Source organism: Saccostrea echinata, unplaced genomic scaffold (assembly GCF_033153115.1).
Source record: "Saccostrea echinata isolate AGI-Se365-2 ecotype Australia unplaced genomic scaffold, CSIRO_AGI_Sech_v1 ptg000076l, whole genome shotgun sequence".
Lineage (NCBI taxonomy): Eukaryota > Metazoa > Mollusca > Bivalvia > Ostreida > Ostreidae > Saccostrea > Saccostrea echinata.
In genome coordinates, this window is record NW_026889825.1 from 1,112,058 (window position 1) to 1,138,585 (window position 26,528).

Genomic DNA, 26,528 nt, shown 5'->3' on the forward strand with positions numbered 1-26,528 from the left:
CAGCTAATGTCTGTTTTGATTTCTATTCCTATTCGACTTCCTCGACACAAGGATCTCTTGGTGATGCCACACATGGGAAAGGTACATCCATTCCGCAAGATTACTCTAACCGCCTGTCTTGTATCAGGAGATCCCTCTATGACAAATGGCTGGCAAGATTCGATAGTGACATCATCCTTGCTTCATTACGACCGACCACTAATAAACAATACCAATGCTGCTGGCAAAAATGGGTGCTTTGGTGTTCTAAATGGAAAACTAACCCCTGTTCACCCTCTGAAGAAATAGTTGTAAAATATCTAATTTCTTTGATGAGTAATAAAGTTTCATTGTCTGTTGTGAATACTCATAAATCCATGTTGATTAACACTTTACGATATTTTGGTGTTTTTGGGTTAAAGAACCATTATTACTTCCAAAGTTAATGAAAGGATATTTTAATCTTAATCCATGTCGGCCTAAAGTTAAGACATCATGGGATGTATCAAAAGTTTTGTGTTTTTTACGCAATCTAATGCCTATACATGAAATATCTTTGCGTTTGTTAACTTTAAAACTTGTTATCCCCTCGCGCAACTAGTTGCGGAGGGGATATAGCATCGCTGCTGTGCGTGTGTTAGTGTGTTAGTGTGTCCGTTACAGCTTGTGGGCAAGATTTAAAGAGAAACTTTGCACTATCATTTCTCAGTCTTCACACACTTATGTGGCATTGTAAAAGGACGAACCCTATTCATTTTCAAGTTAATCGGTGATGTAGTTCTTAAAATATCGCGTTTTTACTACCTTCAAACCCTGTAATTTTATGTACGAGTTGACAATACTCACTTCCGGTAAATTTAACAGGTTAAAATTCGGGTCGCTTCGGTAAATTCTACTTTGTATTCGCGTATTGTCATATTATTGCGTATCTTGAGAAAAGTTGTGTGAATTAAAAGTGTCATCTCTGTCACTGAGTAACTGAAATAATTTGATGAACGTCGCGGTTTCAATGCACTACACGTGTGTGTTTATAATAGGGGCCTGTGGAATTTAATCTTGAGGCGCACATAATTCTTGAAAGATATAAATATAAAGTTTCACAAGTTTCATTCACATCTCAACACCGGTATATTGTCATTTTTCACTACAAAAAAAATATTACTTCCGTGCGTATTTTCAGATTTGATGCCTATTGCATGCTACTCAGGTATAGGCAAATCAATGAAATTTACAGCATATGTTTCTGCTAGGAATAAGGGAAACTGCCCAATCACGTATGCTTGTTATGACCGGCACGTCGATTTACCCAAATGGACACAAATGGAACCCAAATGGACACAAATGGAAACACAAATGGACCCAAATGGAAATCAAACGGACCCAAATGGAAACCAAATGGAATATTAGATATATGTCATCGTATTATCAAGTTGTTACTTATTTCAGGGACCTATATACTAATATATAGGTCCCTGCTTATTTAAAATGATGAAAATAATGAACTTACAAATGGTGAATATTAATTATATTCATTTCTAATATTGTAGTTTAAAATACGAATTAATTTTCTTTAGTATTCTATACATCGGCAGAATTGGGGGGGGGGGGTAGTGCGCCTCTCTCGTGCCCCCCCCCCCCCCCGCCCGCCCCCGGTTCCTACAGCCATGAAATCTATAAACTTTAATATGAAATGCTTCCATTTTGTATTCAATGATATGCAAAAGTTATTTCAAATAGAAAAAAAAAATAATTCGTATTTTAAAATACAATATTAGAAATGAATAATTAATATTTTCCATTTGCAAGTTTATTATTTTCATCATTTCAAATAAGTAACAACTTGGGAATACGATAATCTATATTTAATATTCCATTTGGGTCCATTTGATTTCCATTTGGGTCCATTTGTGTGTCCATTTGGATAAATTGACGCACCCTGTTATGACCCCCCCCCCCCCCCGGATGATATCCACCTTGACTTTTGTTAAAATTTAATCAGTGTTACAATACATTTTAATTTCTTTACCTTACTTTAAACTTTATATATACAGTATAGTAATACTGGGTACCCTTGATTACTAGGCCTAGATTATTGTATCTTTTTTTACGTCCCTCTTGAGAATTTTTTTCTCGTATGTAGACATTGCCATTACCGGTGAAGTTCCTGGCGCGAGGGGATGCCCCGCTTAGCGGTGCTCTTGTTGCACTTACAACAGCTTCCAGGGCCAAAACACTGTTGGTTCTTGATTTGAGATATATGTCAGTGTTTGCTGATAAGGTTATTTTTCAAATTCAGAAGTTACTGAAAACGTGTAAACCTGGAACTCCTGTACATAGAGTTGTATTACATAAATTTTCTGATAACAGACTTTGTGTTGTTTCCACGTTACATGAATACTTAAGAAGAACAAAAAATAAAAGAAAATCATCTACACTATTTGTTTCCTATAAAACATTTAATCCTGTTTCAACATGTACGTTAGCAAGATGGCTGAAAACTGTTCTAGAACTGTCAGGAATCAGGTACTTTACTGCACATTCTTACGAGGAACTTCCGCTTCAGTGGCCTATTCCTCAGGTGTGTCGTTAAAAGAAATAACGGATGCGGCAAATCGGTCCTCTTCTAAGACATTTTTTAAGTTTTACTACAAAGAGGCGAACATAACTGGGTGTGATACAGATGGACTATTTGCGCGTTCAGTGTTGAATGGATGAACAATGAATTGTTTGGTGACATAAGTTGCTTTTTGACAATAAACACTGTTGATAAAATGGGATTACTCATTATCATGTTATATATAAACTTTGACAATGAATAAATTTAGTTTCATTTGAGTTGTATTTTTCGTTATATTTTAATAAAAGGTCTTGTTATTGAATACCTTGAAAATATATATTTATTTGCAAACATTTGTTTGTGACCAACTCTTTAAATATGCTACATGATACCCTTGTAGAGCCGAAAGGCGATATGTAATAGAATGGACCCTCCTCCAAGCATCCTTTAGGATGTAAAGGATGAGGGTCATTCTATGTAATGAGCCTGAGGCTCAAGAGGGTATCATGTATCCAACCCGAATTGATTTCATTTTGAGGGAAATAACCCACCCACATGGTGTTTGTTAGTTGTCACAAACAAGCTTCCAAGAATAACTTCGGCACGTGGAGCTATGCTTTATATACTACTGGCCACAGGTGTGTTTACGTCACACAGATCATTTTTTAGCTTCTTTGAATTGAGATATGCCTCGCTGCACTCAGAGATAATGCTACATGATACCCTCTTGAGCCTCAGGCTCATTACGTAGAATGACCCTCATCTTTTACATCCTAAAGGATGCTTGGAGGAGGGTCGATTATATATGGAATCTTTCGATAGTGAATATGGTGAATAACAAACCATATTCACCAGAGTCCGTAATTGTTTTATTATATAGTCCGGATTTCAATAATTAAGACATGGAAGGCTGTATGACTTCACCGTTTCCATTAATGAATTTCTGTGGTAGAAATATTAAAAATGTCCAGATTACAAGAAATAACTCCCATATTTTCTTTTCGTTGTGTGTAAGATGTCGAAATGATTTGAAAATAATCCGGCGATAGGCTTCCCTAAAAGTTTTCCTGCTGAGATATACATATTAATCTATTTAAATTCACAGAACATTTTGATAATGCATCAAAATGCTGGTATTTAAATTGATCGGAATTCCGCGATAACCTTTTATAACTTCACTGTGTTTAACATTGTTTATTAGTATCTGGCACAGAAGTCCCGTCATATTGTTGATGTGATTCAGTGATTTCATTGATATTTTGATTAATTTTATTCAGAAAGTAAATAAAAACAAATTAACCCAAATAGAAGAACAATAAAATATGTTTAATATTTCAAGTTTCTTAATACCAAATCGAAGTCAAATTAGTATATTTTTACTTTCGTATGCATATTTTTGATGTCTTTGTTTTGTTTTCCTTATCTCTGACTTCTCAAGGAATCAATATGCTTAACCAAGCAATCGCGAGAACAACTTCTCCAGCATTTAAAGTGAATTTTCGATACCAAGCGTTACCCCATATGGCTTGGGCATAACAGCTGCCAGAATATAACAGGATTCCAAGCGTGAAGAGGCCGCCAGTCTATAAAGAAAAATTAAAAAAATAAAGTTTAAACCCTTATGTAATTGTGTTTTTATTTCCTATGTAATTTGTGAGACGGACATGTTTTTGTAAGAAATGTTTTACTGGTTGATAAGCCAGGTGTAAAAGAACCACGCACGCTAACTCTCGATTCCCGCTATATATTTTGCACCCATTTCATTCCATATAAATGGCAGTTTAGCCATTAAAACTTGATTTAATTTAGAGTTCATTATTGATTGATTAATAATTTTAAAACCAGTGTCAAAAATTAGATTGCTCTTATTTACGACTCTTTTTAAAAGGGGGGGGGGGTTGAAAATTTTATCTACTGAAATCAGGCTTTAAAAATCGCTAGATTTTCAAAAACGCATGGAAATAGATATATGAACCTTAAATCATTCTGTATGTTTAACTTAATATGTAAAATTCAACAAAAGATATTTATTAACGAGGTTCGCTCCTGAGCTTTTGAGCAGATTTATATCTTACCCTATATTTCAAAAATTCTGCATAAAGTTTTAATTCTTACAATAATTTTGTATTCTACAATGCCAATTAAACTATACGCAGGTATGTTAAGGCAGTACCCAGATCATATTTCGGCGAATTTAGACTTTTTTCGTAAAATGTAACATTGATAAATCGGAAAAGCCTTAGATAAAACATTTACTATTATTATTCGTTGTATAGACGTCATTGAGTCTTGGGCTAAAAGAAGCACTCCACTACGACGTCATCAAGTGACGTCTATAAATAGAAAAAATTGCCTTAATGAAAAAGTGAAAAGTTCATGACTACCCCGGAGCTAATTCACTTCTTTTAGTAAAAATAATTATGTAAAAACATCACTGGGCCATGAAAAGTGCTGCTAGAATCCTACTCTCCCGACACAGAAAAAAATATTTCAAAGTTTCACATGAAACCTTACCAAAATTTTACATTTTATACATACGACCAAGGAATTGTTATCAATTCATGTTAACCACACGATTTTAGCAGCACTTTCCAAGTACTACAGAACACAAGCTTTCGATACAAACAAAAATTAGCGCTTCATGATAAATATGCCGGCGTGAAGCGTCGTAGTTCATGTACCTCATGAATTTTCAAAAATGAAATTCATTTCTTATATTTACATTATTGTTTTGATGAGTTTCCACAAGTTACACCATTCAACTGTCATTTTTGAAGCAAAACCGTTTGCACTATAGTTTTGACGTCAAGTACGGTATTATGACGTAACAATAGAGATATTCATGCTCATCTCATGGTAGTTCATGAGAAAATGAACAATCTTTTAATTTGCAAAGAATCTTAAGGAAAAATACTTGGAAATGTAAATATTATGTTTTGAATGATTCCATTCATTTCTTTGTCCTGAAATTGAACTTTAAATATAGATATTAAGAAACCACTATTTCTAAAGTTCACGTCATACAGCTTACTATGACGTCATATTGTAAAGGCAAGTACGATATCTCTGGGTGTAGCCTTAACATACCCGCGTATTCAGTTAAAACTCCATGATTTAATTCCATACCAAAAGCATTAAGTGAGGAACTACATTTTGTGGCGGAAGGTTTTTTGGAAGAAAATGATCATTTTTTCTCTTTCGAAGTATTTAAAGTATGTTAAATTTGAATTCCTATTTCTCCATGCAGTCTGCACACAGAGTTATTTTGTGAAGTGAACTGTTTTATACTGGTCCTAAATTATATATCAAATAAACTGTCATGAATTTTATCATCATATTTAATAAATATAGCAAATATATTTTGAAAGTCAAGAAAAAAATATCCCTATTTTAAGCTTAAAATTAGCACTATTTTAGTAATATCTAAAAAATAACATCACAGACCCCCACTTCTTATTTTCTTTTCTGAATATATAAGATACTTTTAACCATTCTTCTTAAATTCAGTAAAATGTCATTACTTTCAAATGATATTTTTGCTCGTTAAATTTTTTAATGCCAGAAAAATGAAATTTTTTGAGTGCAAAAAGGTCAAATAATTGAACATGCGGAGTAATTTGAAAATTTTTTCGTTGTCACAAATTTTTAGGTGTCTATTCAAGATGACATAAGACTGTGTTTGTTCCCATAATTTATTTGATTTAAAAATATTGGAGGAAAAACTTCAAAAATTGATTTATGTGTAAGACGTATTTACAGTGCAAAAAGGTCAAACTAAATGCTCTGTAGCGCCAAAAGAAGTGCATCGACCCTCATTTTTTGTTTTGATTTTTAATTAAGCTATGTGTATAAATTCTAAAAATATACTTAATAAAAAATTCTCATTACTTTTGATGGCAGGATCCAACCTCCTTAAAGACCTTTTTTTTATTTGTAATCTCATTTGAAATAGGTATTAAAATGACTAATTTTGCAGTTTTTTGTCTGTAAACAAATCCCCCCCCCCCGTGAAACAACAAAAGCTTTGGTAGGAATTTTTGAAATAATAATTCATAAAACCTATAAAAAGGAATTTTTGTTTCACTGGGGGGGGGGAGATGTTTTAAAAATATTTTCTGTTTTCCGTTGATTTCTATAGTGAAAAACACTATCTCTACCCAAATTAAAGAGTTATCTCTCTTCGTTTTCCCAAATAAGTTATGTTTTATGAAAATTCACATAAATATCTATATAAATATGAAAAATCATTCAAATATGTTAACTTTTGAAATTAGACTTGGAGGTAGGCGGCAGAACAATACTATCGTTCGCAGTTCTTCCGCCAACCAGGCTTAAGTCATGGATTAATGTACCTTGACCCCCAAAAATGGGAAGTAAATAATTTTCTTAAATTCAAACTTTTGTACAACGTCATTCAAATAAAAAAAAATCAGGCCTAGACTTTTGATTGAACGTTGATAATAAGTTAATTTGTTAGTATTGGGAATAAATTCCCTTTCAAGGTCAATTCAAGGATCTACAGAATATGACCCAGGGTAGTATTTCATACACTTTTGTCCGAAGATCTTTGGTCTCATGGTATAAGGGTTAGAAAAATTAACCCGGGGTAAACCCTGTACAAGCAGAACTAAATACATAAGGTTTACATTGTTACATTATAATTTTATTATAATTCTTCTTTACGTGCTATTATGTTAACACGGTGTCCTTTTATCCCAGTTACATGTATCAATTAACAGAAAAACTTGTCTTATCGTTTACTCTATTCCTGGCGTGGCGCAGTGGTTATCGCGTTGCTCTAGAGTTGCGGAATAAGGAGTTGATGCTTACGTTGCGGGTTCGAATCCCACTGCGGGTCGTGGAGACCGGTCCTTCCGATGAGATCGTATAATTATAAATCGAGGTCCCGTGTCGCAGTAGCTGCTGGAATGATAAAGATCCCTCACTGGTCAATGGCTCTAAGAGCCGAGTATAGTATTGTTCTACCACCTACCTCCAAGTCAATTTTCAAAAGTTAACATATTCGAATGATTTTATTCATATTCATATAGATATTTATATGGATTTTCACAAGAAATAACAGTTTACTTATTTGGTAAAACAAAGAGCGATAACTCTATAATTTTGGTAAAATTTATGATTTACACTATAAAAATCAATGAAAAACGGAAAACATTGTATTTTATCGATCATTTATGTTTAATTTTATATGTGTTGAACATAAGAAAAGATGTAAGGAACATTTATCCATATCCAAGAATATTTTAAAATCTGGTGAATCAGATGCTTTAAAGACCGATTTTAATGGAAAACGTCGGTTATCCCCTTATAAAAAGAGTTGGAATTAAGAGTAATTAACTATTTAACACTAATTTTAAAATTATCAATCAATTACCATTGATCTCTTCCTTGCATTCAACAAAGAATATTTACATTCAGTGTAATTTTCTTTTATGAAATCCATTAGAAATCTACGACGTTCAAATCTCTAAAATACACGCGAAACCTTTTCACCGCGCGGGAGAATACACAGTAGGAATTATATGCATTTTCAATATCTAGGAACACCAAATTGTATATTGTTTTGACTAAATTTAATGAAGAAAAGAAGTAAAAACAACTACCCTGTTAAATTAACGTAAAATACAACAACTGTGCGTTTAAATTTAATTTTTTTTTTTTATCTCGCAATGTTCATTTGCGTTATTTAACTGTCCAACGTCACAATCGGCTCTTACATCTATTAAGCACACCAGTTCTGGCGCTAAACTCATAATAAAGACTAGGTATTCAATTTGTCGGCACAGCAAATGTGTACTTACCACATATGGTTTACTACAATTGTCTGAGTGGGCAAGTGCAACAGAATGCACCAACTGCATTTTGTATCCTATCTCGTAAATCTATAGACAAAAAAGGATACAATAAGTAACAAAATCAATACAAGGTTTTGAGAATAGAAAAAGGAAACAGCCTAAATAAAATGATTAAGCGTAATCTAAATTTTCAAATGACCTAGATTGCGGAGAACTGTAATGTATAATGCAGGATACTTAATAAAACTAATTCCATTTCAGTATCTTTTTAAATGTCATCCTCGTGTTTCATTAAGCTTTAATTTCAAAATGCTGACTCACATTGATTTCGTTCAAATCATGTTTACTCGAGTTGTAATGATCAGACAGTCATGCATATGCTTCTGAAAGTTGCTATTGAATCTAAAAATTACGTAATCAAACCTTTTCATATGATTGAGAGCAAAAGTCAACAGAAATTCAGCCCTTATTACTTTAATGCTATTTTTTCAATGTAAAACTTTCATGCAAATTAATTGACTCTGATTCGTCGTCAAAAACATGTGTTAAAAATACTTTCACCCTCTCTGAATGATGAAACCATGTCATCCAGCGTAATAGAACGAAGCAACAGCCGACAGATGATATTCCCAAAAATGTTAACTGCGCAGAATTTATGCGCGCTCTGTTCACTGTTATATTTATAAACAGCTGCAGGACTATTAATTTAGGTTCAGTAAAGCATATTAAATATTGCATCCGGCTGAAATTTACACCCTTCAAAAAACATACTCGATCTAGGCTGCGCCTTGCTTGACAATGGCTTTACCACCTGGATGCAATAGTTACATGAACTGGGGGCTATGTTTGCTGTTATAAATGTTGTTCAATGTTTGCAAAGAAAATGAGAAATAATTATTATCATGACCATTGACTGTGCGTAGTTATTCAACCCGAATTTATATTTACCTGACGACGTTGAAGGTTGTTTTGCAATTCAGGAACTATCAAAACAAAGAATGTCAATTATTGAATAATAGAATTACTAAAGTCGAATGTGAGTAAAAAAGAAAACTTTAAATTAACCCTTTGTTATTTTGTAACGGTTCCTTAATTCTGCTTTCAGCGTAAAGTTCATTAGCTCAAGGTCTTTACAACTAAACAGAAAAATTCTTGATTTCATATTTCTCACCACTAAAAATTTGTCATAATTTTTCTTCCATCAGATGATTGACGTGAATTTGCTTTAAATTGATATTTTCTGTACATGTAGATTAACAACTTATGTAATAATTATTAAGAATATTTACGAAAAAGCAAATACGAAAATTATTTAAAAAAAAAAAGAAACTAGGATTATTTTGAAAACAATACGTTATTCCATACTACTAATTGTTTTTACTGTATTACTTTCTTTTTCATCTTGAAATATAAAGATAATGAAAAGAAACTCTTAATTTGACCATTTAAAATATTACACAGACATGAACATGTAGTTCGGAGAGAAAGGGGTGTGTTTTCTTACGTCTTTCAAAGAGAATGTTTTTTTTTTTCTGTTAATCTTGTGTTAATTTTTTGTGTTAATTTTGTTTTCATTGAAAACAAAAATGGTTTTTGTTGCATTTCGGCAAGCAAGTCCTACCATATTACTTTGTTCTTTAAAAAAATACATAGTCCTAGAGAGCGTTTTCTTATAACCCACTTCCCACGAAATAGTTTTTTTTCCGATCGTCATGCTTTTTCGTCAACTTTCTCCCCTCACCTTTCAAAACGATGCTACGGCTGTTAAGAAACAATGTTTAACTTTATCTGTCCGACCTCTTTTGAATCTAAAAACAAACCTTTAACAAACTGAAAGTTTACTTTACAAATAACTTTTTAAAATTGTTTACAAAATAAAATCCTCTTTTCATAATTTTGTTTTTCTTCAGCGTTTCGAGACTTGGAAATAAAGTATGTGCACACACTACTGATTCGTTTGATATCGCCCTTTGTATGTTCTACTTGCATGTGTATGCGTAAAATGAACGTATAAAGAACAATAAATACCATGAGCTCCACACGCAGCAATTGACACAGCCAATGCACCTGACAAACCGCCGATTTTCAGGAAAACTGTTGATTTCAGAAGTTCTTTAAGTGCCTCTATGACCTCTTTGTTCAATACATCTCTACCCTCTCCAGTCTTCTGATAACCCAGGGCCTTAGCAACTACATCAAACGCGGAGAGTGCGTCTTTCCCGTAGCCAAGAAGAGAGCCAAAGTTAAAGAAATAATCCATGTTGTCACATCAACAGTTCTTCTTGTTCTCGGCTTTAATTATTGATTTTCCAACTTTCATTTATATTTAAATTCCTGCTTTCTGCTTCAATAGACATTTACCTGGGTTTTTTTTTCTCGACAAGAGTTGTTAGAGCGCAGGCCCATAGGAAGTTTGAGGACTGATTTCTCCTTTCTAGTTTCGAGCTACGAGCCTAAATAGGTCGCAGTTTTTTAACACGAAAAATATCGCTGTCATGAACAGATTGATATTCATTTAATGTAACTGAATTTTTATGAGGAAAACAATCAAAATACTAAAAGAACATAGAAGCGGTTAGCAGGCTTCTTGGATTAACGACAAATTGTTCATATTGAAGTAAGGTACCTATCCCTTATGGCAGATAGATTGGATGTATATCAATGTACGGACAGCCCCAACCTTGGGCAATAACATTTACAAGAAGTAGCGATTATTTAAGTTTCCTACAACAAAGTTACAAGGTAAAGTGCTGACCATTCCCTTAAAAGTGCGTTACATTAAAACCAATTCAAAAGAAGTAACCGAGTTCACTTCTCTTACACGCTAAAATTGAAGAAATGAAATATACAACAAATCTGGCAAATTGAACGAAAATGCAATTGAACTTTACCAACAAGCCTTGATTAAATCCAGTAAGTATTGTCTAATGCCCAGACGTCAGACAAAAGTTAATTGAAGCATATAAAGCATGAAAGCCTACATGCATTGTAAAATGGAAAGGCATTGTCACTGAATGAAAAAGGTGAAGATTGATTAATTGTTTGTTGTTTTACGTCCCTTTCGAGAATTTTTCACTCATATAGAGCTGTCACCGGTGAATGGCTTCAAATTAAGAACTTTACTCGGCACACAGCGCCATTGAGCAGATAGGGTTCTTTATCGTGCCAACGCCTACCGTGACACGGGGCATCGGTTTTTAAGGTCTCATGCGAAGGACCTGCAACATTCACTTCAAAGTGCCAAGCGCTTGGCGAAGGAACAGTTGCTACCTATTTTTATCGACTTAGGTCAGTTGCGGCCTCGATTCGAACACACGACCTTCCGATCACGAAGCGAGCGCTCTACCGACTGAGCTACTGTGACGGCATAAAGGTGAAGAAAAAAACGAACAGTGATCGATCTTGAAAAAATCTATAAACAATACAAATCTGTAAAGAGGGCATAAAACACGAAGCTCTGGAAATTTCATAGGATCAGGTGCATAGGACGTGTAAGTATCCCCTGTTGACCTGTCACACCCGCCGTGCGTCTTATGTATTGATTAGATAAACAAAGGCCTAACAATTGGTATGGAACAAGTCAGCCCAAATACGACCCCAATGAAAGATTATATTTGTTAACAAGGTCATTATAACGACCATAAATGTTGAAATGTTGACTTTAAAGAGGTTGTTGAAATCCATGAACTATCAACGTGTATGACAGTATCCTGCCTCGGTATAAAAATTGATCGTACTCGGAGCATGTTCTTGAGTATCGAATCAGTTGGGGATATATTACTACATAAATAAGAAAAGTAGTGGAAAAGATGAAGTGATCTCGTTTGTCATTGAATTTAGTTGTTAATTGGTTCCTATCGTCTGTAGTCAGAGAAACATCCGTTCTACATGAGAGGAAAACAATAGCTGTGGCCTTCAACTCGACACTCAGATATATCGACGACGTTTTATCAATTAAAAATAGTTATTTCCATTTATAAGTCGACTCGATATATCCCAGTGAACTTGAAATAAAAGACACCATAGAGTCTGCCACATCTGTTTCATATTTGAATGTTTTACTGACTATAGACGACAAAGACCAACTAACAACTAAATTATATGTCAAACGACATGACTTCAGCATTTCCATCGTCAATTTTCCTTGTTCATAAAGTGATATCCCGCTATTACCTGCATATGGTGTTTATGTTTCCCAACTAATTTGTTAATCAAGAGCATGCTCTGAGTATGATCAATTTTGGAACTGAGGCAGGCTACTGACAGATAAGTTGATGCTACAGGGATTTCAACAACCTTGTTTCAAGTCAGCATTTTGTAAATTCTATGGTCGTTATAATGACCTTGTTAGTAAAAATCATAATCTATTTACTGGCTATGAGGACAATTGCAAGTTTATCGTCCCCCAAGACTGCAACTATTTCTGGAGGCGCAGCCGAGGAAAATAGTTGCTGTCGAGGGGGACGGTAAACTTGCTATTGTCCGAATAGTCAGTAAAAAGGTGATTTATTATACCGAAACCGACTTTACTTTTGTTACGTCACGAACCGGATACGTCACAATACCACAATGAGATGAAAAACGAGGGAAACGGAATGCTGCCGGTGAATAGTTTAATGACTATTTCACCATAGGCAAATAGCACAAAAACTATTCCACAGTAGGGGTTGTTTAGAAAAAATAGCAGGTTTATTCGTCATATTTTTATATAGAAAAAATTCACAGAGGTATAATAAAACCTACTACTGGGCTGTATTTTGGCTGACTTGTTATATATATCAATTGTTAGACCTTTGTTTGTGTACTAAATTTGACTACGAAATGTTCCGTTTACCTGATCAATACATAGGGCTCACGGCGGGTGTGGCGGGTTGACAGGGGATGCTTATTCCTCCTACGCACCTGATCCCACCTCTTGAATTTTCAGGGGTCCGAGTTTATGCCCTGTTCACAGATTTGTACTGTTAGAAGTTTCAATGAGATCGATCACTGTTTATTTTCTTTACCCTTTTCCATTTTAAATCTTGCCTAATGACAAATAAATTGTAATTAATAAGAATGTCAAAGCATTCTTTTCATAACGATTTCCCCCGGGGAAATTTAAAAAAAAAACTATAATATGCATTTTTTAATACACAGAAATATAAGCAAATATATGAACACATATTTAAATATTTGGACATTTGTGTTGACAATCATGAATACGATTTCCCTCTTTGGCAGAATTGCTCGATATGTATACACAATGGTTTTCCATGTACATACGCATATAGTATGCAGGGAAGATAATTTTGGTTCATAGTTCTATTATCCATTCAGGGTTTAATAGATTTGCATACTACTATATTGTAGATATTTTTTTTTTTTAAATTACAAAGAAAACTTATCTTACACATAAATTCAACATTATCAAATAACATTTTGAATACTTAAATATTTTTTTGTAGACGTTCGAATTGCCAGATTTGCTGGATATTGCAGATCACTGACTTTAGCATGGAAGAAAGGCAAATTCGGTTCTGTTTATTTGTTTGCAATATGACGTCTTTTTTACAGGAAAAATGGTAGTATGAAAAGAGCTCTGTCTTGCTCAATTCTTCTCCCCATAAAATATCCACACTAAATTAACGGCAAAAATAGGACTAGCCACCTCCCCTTCTCGAACAACGTGCCTATGTAATAATTTTGTAATTGTCAAATTTCAAGGTTTGCTGTCTATTAGTCTCTATATTTCAAAATAAAAAAGAACTATTGAAAACAGAATGATTACTAAGTAGTTTTGATTAATGTATTGTTTTTAAAACAACCCTGAAATTTTCTATGTTGTTATTCGCTTTTGTAATTATTCTAAATTATGTAAGTTGATGATCTACATGTATAGAAAACGTCTTTATTTTTAAATTTCAGTCTTATCGAAGAACAAAATTTTTAGTGGTAAGAAATTGTTTTGTGTGCCGTATGACTTTAAAGAACTTTTCTCTTTTTATTTAAGCCTTTTAGCTTACGATATGTGCAGTGATAAAGAGAACGGAACCATAACAACATAACAAAGCGTTAATATAAAGTTTTCTTTTTTCATACTTCGGCTTTAGTTATTCCATTATTCAATAGTTGTCTTGATAGTTCCTGAATTGCATCGTTAGGTAAATATACATTCGGATTGAATTACTACGCACAGTCAAGGATCAAATTACAATTATTTGTTATTTTCTTGGCGAGGGTAAAACATGAATAAACAAACACAACCCTATGTTTTATAAATATCGCATGCAGTTGAAGGTAACTTTAAAAAATTTACCCCAAGAAAACCATTGTTAACGAAGAAGCAGCCGAAGTGAAAATTTCAGCAAGATGCAATGATTATTATGTTGTTCTGAATGTTTTCTGCAAATATATCGAACATTACGCGCATAAATTCAGCTTTTTTTTTTTAATATCATCCGTCGTCAAACAATGCTGACTGTTGCTACATTTTATTTCGCTGCATTGCGTTGTTTCATCATTCAGAGGGTGATAGTGTTTTTTAAAAATGTTTTTCATGAATCAAATTCAACTAATTTACATGAGGTTATAAAATTGGATAAAAAACATTGAAGTAATTAGAGCTACACTTTATAACTTTTGATCTGAATCGTCTAAAAAAGTTGTTACATAATGTAAAATTAATAGCAACTTGAAATTAAAATTGAATGGGTTTTTATAAAACATTCTGCATTATACAATAGAGTTCTCTGCAATCTAGATTATTTGAAAACTTTGCTTACGCTTTATTTGTGTTATTAAGGCAGCATCTCTCTATTCTTATTTTTGTCACTTACTGTTTCTTTTTTATCTGTAAAGAAAGAATACAAAAAGCAGTTGGTGCGTTCTGTTGCATTTACGAACTCAGACGATAAATGTAACAAACCCTTCGTGGTAAGAACACGTACATAGGTTATCCATCAGTATTTTTATATCGCATCATGTTTCAGTTTTCCAGAAGCTCAGCAGACCATATTAGACAAGATTTTTGTAGGTTGAGAACTGAGATAAAAGGAGTGAGTAAACGTAGTTAACACGTAAAAAATTGTTTGTTTGTTTGTTGTTTAACGTCCCTCTCGAGAATTTTTCACTCATATGGAGACGCCACCACTTGCCGGTGGAGAGCTACAAATTTTGACCTATACTCGGCACTTAGGGCCATTGAGCAGTGAGGGATCTTTTTCGTGCCAGCACCTACTGCGACACGGGACCTCGGTTTATACGGTCTCATCCGAAGGACCGGTCTCCTCGTCCCACAGTGGTATTCGAACCCGCGACGTAAGGATCAACTCCTTACTCCGCGACTTTAGAGCGAACGCTCTAACCACTGTGCCACGCGGGCGACAGAGAAGAATTGTATCTAGGGTTTAAAATCGATCAGTTAGTAGTAACCCCTTACTCGCCCATCTTTCCAATCGAGAACTTTGGTAATGGGCCATTATTCAAGAATAAAGTTCAAAATTTTAACTTATACACATGTACTAGCATCTTTATTATTGTATATATTTTTCTTTGTCATTGCATGAACATAACTTCAAGATCCAAATGCCGATGTTTATTAAGTCTGGTGTGAAAAGAAAAAGATAAAAATTTTAAAAAATGAATAAATATAAAGAGATAAAATTATGAAAAACGTCAGGTTTGTTGTAAGGGAGTTGCACAATATATACGTCACAATGGCTCTTGGTTAAAGCTGTTATTATGTTGTCAAGAACGTATGTCAGAACTACATATTGATATCTCTAGACCCATTATTTTGTCCGAGCATTTTCTTGGAGTTGTCTCGGACAAACTTAATGAAACTTTCATGAATGACGATCAGCAACTTTGTAATGTTCATTAAATATTTCTATTTTTCTAACTGACTACCGTTGCCATGGAAACAAAAAAAATTGTAAAGGAATGATCTCACGGTTGGTTTGGACAATCTTCATGAAACTTCACAAATGCATTTACACTTAAGATTTTTTTCTTTCGGACTCCCAACTTATTCGGTACGGTAGAGCATGGTCTGAGTACACTCAACATTAAAACAGAGACAAGATAATGACAAATAAGTTGATATTGCAAGGCTTTCAACGCCGCAATCAAAGTAAGCATTTCTAAAATTCCTAGAATTCTAAAATTCCTAGTTCATTGTTATGACCTTGTTAGTATATACATTTTGTAATTTTAGAATCTTGATAACTTCAACAAATTTACAAAAAATCCGTGGAGGCAATGACTTTTCTAAATACGGAATACCGTTAAAGCCCGGAAAAGAACTACAATTGTTAGGAAGAATTAGACATTTGTTCTGACAAAAAGATAATAGTTCTGACAAGTAAGTTCTTCATTCAGACGAACAAAATATTCGTGTGGATAAATACATTCTTTCTTCGGACGAATTAGGTATACTCATAGGCTAGAAGAAAGTAGATTAAATCGTTTCTGTTCGGAATTGTTCGGACAATATGGATATTTATTTGAATAATTTAGCGAATCACATATTTGTTCAATCATATTTGATGTTTCTTCTTTGGACAGAACTTTTCTCTGATAAAAGAGAGCATCAACAAAAACTCAAAGATGGTACATGTATAAAGCACATGAAGCAAGTGTACGTTGCTTTTGAGATATGGATATTTTTTTAATTGACCCCAATCCTTTGCAGTTTAGGTTAAAATTGCTCGCATCTCAACTTTTGTCTGCCATATACACTGAGTTAATGCTTGTTCTTTTGGTTTTCATTAAAATGTACGAAAATCTCTAAAACATTACGTAATTCTTATTGAAAGTGTAAGACACTTTTGCTATATATCCCAAAATTACATCTATATACACTGCTTAAATCATTGACTTAAAAAAAAACCAGGCACTTAATTAACCGGTAGATAGAAAATATAAGCTATTCTTTCTCCCTCTAGTCGCCCGCATGGTACAGTGGTTAGACCGTTTGCTCTAGAGTCGTGACGTAAGGAGTTAAACCTTACGTCTCGGTTTCAAATCCACTGTGCGACGTGGAACCGGTCATTCGGATGAGACTGTATAAACCAAGATCCCATGTTGTAGTATATGCTGGCTCAAAAAGATCCCTCATTGCTCAAAGGCCGTAAGTGCCGAGTACAGGCCTCCACCGGGAAGTGGTATCTTCTCAATATGAGTGAAAAATTCTCGAACGGGACGTTAAACAACAATCAAACAAACAAATCTCTCTCTCTCTCTCTGGAATATAAGCGAAAGATAAAAAAGAAATCTTCATTAACACAATGATACATTAGTCAAATCAATATGGATGAAATATATGGAGATAACGAACAGTATTCAAGCTCAAAAGTCCATTATACAAAAAAAAAAAAATAGGGAGCAGCGCAAACACGGAACTCTAAGACATCAGTGGGGGGATCAAGTGCCATGGAGGAGTGAGCATCCCTTGCCGACCGGTCACAACCGCCCTGTGCTCTTTGTCATGATCGGGAAATAACGGAAAATCCGTTGACAATTCAGTGTGTAAATAATGGCCCAACAATTAGTATGAAAAAGTCAGTCAGCATTTGACTTAATGATGAATTGTATTTGCTGACAAGGTCATTGTATCGACCATAGAACTTACAAAATGACGACTTTAAACGAGACTGCTGATATTCTTGTTTCATCAACTTGTTTGTCAATAACTTACCTCGTTTTAGAAATTGTTCATAAGTAGAGTATGCTCTTGCTAATCGAATCAACTGAGAGATATAAACCCCGTAGCAGGTGATGAAGGTATATTGCTGCATAAGTAAGGGAAGTCGACGATTGAAAAGTTAAAGTCATCACGTTTATCAATTTCCACATAGTTGACTGAAGTCGATTAATGCTGTCAATATATCATAAAAGACATTTGAAAGATTTAATGAGAACAACAAATTATCGCCGCATCCTTAATTCAGTTCAGATGAGCATTTTGATCCACGGGCCCCTTGATTTATAATTATAAATCAAAAATTTAAACCAAAAAGAAAATATATCCCTTATAAAATCTGCAAGAGGTCATTCTACGGGGGCCATTTTTTCAAGTAGAGAATGCAGATTTTAAGGGTGAGTCTTTTTCTACAGACAAAAGGGTCATTTTTTGACGTCAAATAACGACCGGGGGTCATTTTTCGACGTCAAAAAATGACCCCGTCATTATTCTATGGGGGTCATTAGTCGTCTTTACACAGGCAGCTGTTATGCCCATGCCACATCTGGTAACGCAAGGTTTTGAAATATCACCTATTTTTGACAAGCTGTTCTAATGATTGCTTGGTTAAGCATGCTGATTCCTTAAAAAAATAGACACAAGTTGCAGATGCAAAAAAAATACACAACAAAAATATATAAAATGAAACAATCCTTTGACATATGATCAATTTGTTATCAAAAAGTACGTGTATTTTAAAACATAAAAAAATGTTACATGTATCTGCTTACTTTAATGGATGTGTCTATAAATATCTGTTTGGCATTAAATGATTACATCAGTTAATAAATGAATTTTCTTTTCAAAAATTGAACAATGTCATAAGTTACATATAGGACCTAGTGTAAGAAATCATTACAATTTGATGAATTGTGAAGCTCTAGACGATTATCACCGAATACTGATCACTTTAAACTACGCGTTTTATATGGACAGTGACCTTTCCTTTGATATATGAATAACATTAAGAGTAAATGTGTTGGATTCTATAATATATTATATTAAAAACAGAGGTGTCACGGTATACCTTGGCCAATTGAGAAGCAACATGTACAAATCAAAATTTTGACCCTTCACAAAAGGGGTTAACCTCTCTACATGGGCGAAAAATTCTTGTATTGCTTAAGACAAAGATACAATCAATCACATGTATTCTTTAGACCCCCCCCCTTTGGTATTTGGTTTCTGAGAAGGAGCCACTGTTGTCTAAGCTTGTATAGATTTAAAAATGTGTGTTGCAACCTTAAACCCCAATAGATTGAGTCACACCTCAATACCTAGGTAACATAAAATACTTCGATCCTGTGTCACTCATCTGGAGAAAATAAGAGTGTCCCTCTAAAAGGTAGAGGCAAAGCGCTCCTATTGTGAAGTATTTATTTCATGTAAGTAAAGCCATATCTATCACAGTTACCTACTATAATTAGTTAGTACCACAATAAAACAAACGTGTATCTTTCCTCTACAACATCGATAGCTACTATCATTTCTAGTACATATATACCAACACATATATTCAAAGAGGAAGTAAAGCTACATTTAGTAATAAGGATTCATTCCATATAGTTAATAAAAAATAATGTCTTTATATTTCTACCATTCAATTCAGTTAGACTTGTAATCATAGGTATAACAAAATGTTATCAGTATTTCCATGACATCCAGTCTTTCCAGTCCTTTGGTTCTTGAAAATTCAGTAAAAAAAATTACTATTTTTCGAGTGAAATTTGCATGGCTTATATTAATTCTCGTTGTATCAACTGAAAATTGTACTCTAATTGAAAGTTAAAAATATGAAATATTCGAAATAAGTTGATAGCTGTCATTATACATGTACATAAGTGAGCTTTCCCTACAATAATCGTTCGAATGAAGAGAAAAGATTTTATTTAAATGTTATAACCACCTTTTACCAAGTTCATAAGCTAGTAGTCACTTTTTATATTAATAAGAAAATTGCTTGCAAGTTTTGGTGTTGGTTAAAGATGGTTATGACATGTGTAGGAGTTGCCAAACGCACCGGCCATCTCGAGTTTTCCAATTACCCTAATGTTAAGAGCCAGTCCGCAAGAAAACAATGCAAAATTCAAAAAATAGTCCAAATGGAAGGTTGCAACATAGGATTTTTTAGTGGCTTAAAATTTTCTACATAAAAATAGAAGTCAGAATATCTACAAAAAATTGTCGAACCTTGCATCTATTTTTAGTAACAGTTCATTTGCATATTTGTCGAAAATCACACTAAATTATACAGAAAAACCATACAAACTGATTACTTCAAAAGTGACCTTCTACCATCAGTTTAGTTTCAAATTTTGTTTTCTTTTCAAATTCATGGTCTTATTTTTACAATTAATGAAGAAAAACAAAATTAAAATGAATGTTTTATTTTTTTAAAGGTCTATTTATAGATCCTAAATCAATTGAGTATGATTTTTTTAGCCATTTTTAGATGCTATTTTCTCTCAAGACCAAATAAAAAATTAAATTAAAATAAGTGTCATCTTTAGAATGGCCTTAGGTCTACTATGTATTAAAATATTGAGCTTGGGAAATAATATCTACATGTTGAAAATTAACTTTGAAATACCATACTTCGCTACAATCTCACATAATTTAAATAACAGTCCATTATCATATTTATAGACTATTTCTTAAATACCTAAATGAAAAAAAGAAGATTCTAAATCTAATGTATTTTTTAAAATAGGAATATCTTATTTAGATACTTCATATAAATTTCTATTGCTTATTTTTGCCCCCTGCAACCAATTTCCTGGAGTTAAAATGTTAACTCTTTATTATTATTGGGTAAAATGATAGATATATCAACATGGAAGGTCATGTATGATCATTTTATATGAGTTGTTGTGGAGCGTCCTTGCACTCTGAAAGTGGAAAAAAAACCTCATTTTTAAGATCTTTGAATGAAAGAACAAGAGGCCCATGGGCCACATCGCTCACCTGAGCACATTGGCTAGGTAAAAGAACAAATGAGTTCAGTATCATGATTACGGGGGGGGGGGGGGGGGGCAGGGGCTTGAATTTTAAACTACCTGATGATGCTTCTATGTCAATATAAGAAATGGCTTTGTTGTACTTGAGAAGATTTTTTAAAAAAAAATTCCATATATTCCTTTGTTAAAATTTGATCCCCCATTGTGGCTCCTCCCTATCTTAAGGGTCATCATTTGAACAAACTTAAATCTACATTACCTGAGGATGCTTCCATATCAATATATCAACATAGCTTTTCTTCACCCTACCCCCAAGGGTCATCATTTGAACAAAATTGAATTTACACTACCTGAGGATGCTTTCATATCAAAATGACTAATCATGGCTTTGCAGTTCTTCATCAGAAAATATTTTCCTACATATTTCTATTTAAGACTTTGATCCTCCATTGTGGCCCCACCCTACCCCCAAGGGTCATGATTTGAATAAATTTGAATCTACACTACCTGAGGATGCTTCCATATAAATATGATCAATCAGGGCTTTGCTGTTCCCGAGAAGAAGATTTTTAAAAATTTTCCTATATATTTCTATGTAAAACTTTGATCCTCCATAGTGGCCCCACCCTACCCCTGTATGTCATGATTTGAATAAATTGGAATCAACACTACCTGAGGATGCTTCCATATAAATATGACAAATGAGGGCTTTGCTGTTCCTGAGATGTTTAAAGATTTTGTCTATATATTTCAATGTAAACCTTTGATAGTCCACTGTGGCCCTGCCCTTCCCCCAGGGGTCATGATTTGAACAAAATTGAATCTACACTACCTGAGGATGCTTCCATATAAATAACGACTCATCATGGCTTTACTGTTCTTGAGAAGAAGATTTTTAAAGGTTTTTCTTATATATTTCTATGTAAAACTTTGATCCTCCATTGTGGCCCTCCCCTACCCTCGGGGGTCATGATTTGAACAAATTTGAATCTACACTACCTGAGGATGCTTCCACATGAGTTTCATCTTTGCTGGCCCTGTGGTTCTTGAGAAAAAGATTTTTAAAAGATGCTATTAATTTTTCACTAAATCTTTGTTATCTTCCCTTGAAAGAGGGTGTGGCCCTTCATTTGAACAAAATTGAATTCCCTTCACCCAAGCACACTTTGTGGCAAGTTTGGTTGAAATTGGCCCAGTGATTCTTGAGGAGTCAAAAATGTTAAAAGTTTACAAATAGATGGACGCCCGACAAAAAGTGATTAGAAAAGCTTACTTGAGCCCTCTGCTCAGGTGAGCTTATAATGAATTCCAGCGTATGGCATGACTAGACAGTGTACTAAAATTTAAAGCATCTGTGATGAGCTAGGAAAACTTTGATAAAAATTTGTTATGGACAGACACACAAGGGTAAAATAGTATACCCCTCTCCTTTGGAGTGGGGGTAAAATAATTGTGAATTTCTCATTATCTGAAAATTTTCCTTGCATTGCAACAAATGTAAACTACAAGTTTATTAAAATTAAATATTTTTGGTACACTGATCTCTCGAGTAAATTGAGTTGCAAATATTTGCATTTTCTCATTATTATTACTTGTAATTGTTTTTTAATTTATAACCTGATAACTAATGCATCCATTGATGCTAAACATAGGAAGAACTTGGAGTGGCCTTACCTCACATATATATAATGATCGAGGTATATTAAGGTGCTTAAAGAAGAAAACAACAATAGTAAAATGATTTACACATTTTTCTTTAATATTGACTAGCATCTGCAGTGGAAGGAACATAGAAAATCTGCTGTGGGCAGAATAATGAAATTAAGGTATTTCCATCCTCACCATTTTAATGATTCAAAGTAGGAATTTATTTTCAATGAATTTGTTTAAATTAACTAATGGGAGCAGATTTGGTTCAAATACATTATTCTGATGCTGAAATTTCAAAAGTAATTCCTAGTTTATAAATATGTGTGAATTGTGCACATCATGGAAATCATTTTATAGTACAATAAAGAAAATGTCTGAATGAAGATATGACAAGAGTTACTGCCCTTAAGAATTTTTTTAAAACTTGATTTATAGATTAAATAAGGAAAACACATTTTTCCAATTATTTCAATTGACAATTTTTTGCGATACAATTATTGAAAAACATTGTTACAAGAGATATTTTTCTATAGGTTATGAATTCAGATTAATAACAGTTTTTTGCAAAAACACATCACATTACAGGAGGATGGAAATACTTTAAAATGTTTATATTCCAAAATCATCTGCTTTGTGCAGAATAAAGAAATTAAAAATGTTTCAGATCCCGTATTCATCTGCTGTATGCAGAATAAAAACATTAAAAATGTTTCATATCCTGTATTTGTCTGCTGTGTACAGAATAAAAAAAAATGAAATTTTTTTGCTGTGTGCAGAACATGAAATAAAAATGTTTATATCCCATTCTCAATTGCAAAATAAAAAAAAATTAAAATGTTTTTCCAAAAATTTCTGTAATAAACAAATGTACAAATTTAGCATGTGATAAATGATTGCCATGGTGAACAGAAGAACATGCATCCATTATCCAATAAGTTTCTGAAGAAATACAGACTTTGACCGAGTCCTAATGCTCGATTTGTATGTTTTCGATGACATTATTCTTTCTGAATTCCACAGAGATCTTTTCTTGGTTTAGTAGGAAATCTTCAATACGATCCGGGTCGTCTTTCAAGTCTTCTTGGTTATTGACGATGAGGAAGTTGACAATCTGAGGATGGAATACTGTGAGCTTGATGTTGTCAATATTAAGGTTGCATAAAAGTGTAGAAATGGTATCTGTAACCTTTTGTTTCATGCTGCAAGAAGGACATCTCACAACTGAATCCGATAAATTTATATTTATTCTTTTTTTGCAGCTGCCACAGGCAATGTTTCTTGTAATCGCTACTTGCGTTATTCTTCCACTAAGTTTAGATAATGTTTCAATAGGAGGCAAGGTAGCAACAGATTCCATTGCGGTTGTTTCCACCATCTGTGATGTTTTGGTAGCTGTTAGGAATTTGGAATCATTAAAGATTCTGGTGGACAAATTTTCAAAGTGATATGTAGTATCTTTGTTCAATTTGTTTACTAGATTATCCCATAGGGTAACTTTAATTGTTCCTGTTGCATCTCCAACAATGAGATCTTGTTTGTTAACGAGCTGGCCTCTTATTTCCACACCTGTTGCTGGGTCTACTTTCAGCACTTTTGCAACTACATTAACCTGTAAAATATGTAAATATACTTAAGGGTCTTTATTTTGCATAATGATTACAATTTTTTGATTTCTTTTGTCATAGAAAAAGATTTAACAACACTATTGAATAGGGTTGGATACCGTTAAGGATGAAACGGTACGATACCATACCGGTATTTTTGAAACGATATGGTATTTTTAACGATACCGTACTATACCTTGATGAATGAGAATATTTAAGGGTTCATTTCATAACAAATATGCCTTCACCAGTCATCAACCTTTCAATCTTATAACCTAAAATGAGCTTATAAAATATGTTTATATTTCAACCTTTTAATAAATGACCAACAAAACAAATAAATTGAATCTCAAACAAATTAACTTGAATAGATACATAATCACAAGTATACACAACTTCCGTCTTTGCTAGGACCCATTTGGTCGCACTAAAAACGAAACATTAGAAGATGGATAGAAATGCACATCACATTTTTGCGACATTTTGCCTTTTTAATTTACATTTATTATCAGTTTTTATTGATTAAGTTAAAACTTGATTAATCTTAATGTATTAAATTTTTTTTTTTAATAAAAGAGATATTCGTACTGATTTACCTCGAATATCGGCAGTCGAAAGCAAGTGTCGTATAGTCATACTAAGCATCCATTTCGTTAATTAGCCTACCCTTTCAATGTGCGGAGAATTATATTTTAGTTTTAAATCATTTTGAATGTATTAAAATGTTTTTAAGATTAAGAAATAGTACCGTTATTAGAACCGGTATTAAATGAAACGGTATTTTACCGGTATTTTTGAAGTAACTATTCGGTACGGTATTGGTACCGAGTACCGGTATCCAACCCTAACTATGAATCCATGTGTAGTCAACTTAATCTTTTGGTTTGCAATGTTTTAGGTAAAACTATGTGTCTTATCGCTACGAAATTAAGAATGACTCCCAGAGGCAGCACTATTTCAAATTGTAAATTGCACATTTATAGGCGAGATAATGATTAGAAATTGTGAATTGTTAAATCTTCTGCAAGTTTTTTGCTCTCTGCCCGGGATTAGCATTTCAGGGTTGAATTCGACTTTTCCACTCGGTGTTTCCACAAGAGCCTGTGACATGTACTATAAGAACATTTATTTCTTGTATTGTTTGCACAGAAGCTGAGCTTCTTTAAAATGTTTAGTTAGAATAATCTAACTGTGTCTCGGGACAAGCCCTCACCACAGTTAGAATGCCTCCCATATACCCAAAATGTAGCAGAAAATTGCAGAATCGCTCCGAAACAATTTTGAAGAAAATTAATGAAGTTGCATTGAAAATAACAGTCAAATTAATCATAACAAACCTTTTTGAGTCTGTAAATACCTTTCATCTAAAAATTTAATCCATATAATGGAAGAATTCAACACTTTTTCACCAACGTTTTTTACTTGTTTCAAATTTACACACCATGTTGATATTCGGAACTCTCAGGATTTTTCATAGTAATTGCACTGAGTTAGAGTTATCTCCCGTATTTTCTTTGCTAGATTGACAATGCACGTAACGCATTCTATCGATAAACCGGGTCCGTAGACATTTATCACTTTAACGATCGAACATTCTATCCATGCTATCTATAAAATGTTCTGCATATTCATTCACAAGTATTATTAAAAATTTTGAAAGGATAACAAATGTTATTTGTAATTTAATTACTTTGCAAGGTAACTGAAATTTAATTAAGTAGGCCTACATGTCTTATAAAGCCTGTAATTTAATGGAAGAAGTCAAAGCATGTAATTTAATCATATTTAAAGTAATTGACCCCATTCGTGATGTTGATATATATCGGCACTTAAAAAAGTATAAATGATTAATTATTTAAGTTTTAAATAATGAAACATTAAGAAATGCTTTACTTACTTGGTTTTTCTCGGGTGTTAATTCTATTTCTTCAATGGTTTTAGTGGAACATTCAGAATTGGAATCGTTGTGGCAGCGGAAATCCAATGTTCTGACAGCGTTTATTGTTGTCTTTGAGTTGACCAAAATGTCGATTTTACTGCTGTCCTCCCTGCTGGGCACATTTCTTATATCGCAGAGTTTTATAGGAGTTCTAGCCGCACTCGAGCTCTTCAATTCCGCATGCTTACTTTGGTCGAAACAAACGATTTTCTGGAATGTGTTTGTATTAACTTGAATTTTTCCTGTGAAATAAGGATTGTTGGCCCTACTAATTTTAATTGGCGAGACTTCATGGATGTAGC

The 26,528-nt window shown here is 33.5% G+C and overlaps 1 protein-coding gene across 1 annotated transcript in view; it reads right to left on the reverse strand.

Annotated features, from left to right (window-relative positions):
- Positions 1 to 3,946: 3,946 nt before the first annotated feature.
- Positions 3,947 to 26,528, reverse strand: part of LOC133176522 (transmembrane protein 256 homolog) — a 97,443-nt gene continuing 74,861 nt past the window's right edge. The window contains exons 2-4 of the mRNA XM_061311639.1: positions 9,301 to 9,335; positions 8,359 to 8,439; positions 3,947 to 4,119 (exon numbers count right to left, since the gene is read on the reverse strand). Coding sequence (XP_061167623.1) covers positions 3,970 to 4,119; positions 8,359 to 8,439; positions 9,301 to 9,335 — 266 coding nt within the window. The 3' untranslated portion in view covers positions 3,947 to 3,969. The remainder of the gene's footprint in view (positions 4,120 to 8,358; positions 8,440 to 9,300; positions 9,336 to 26,528) is intronic.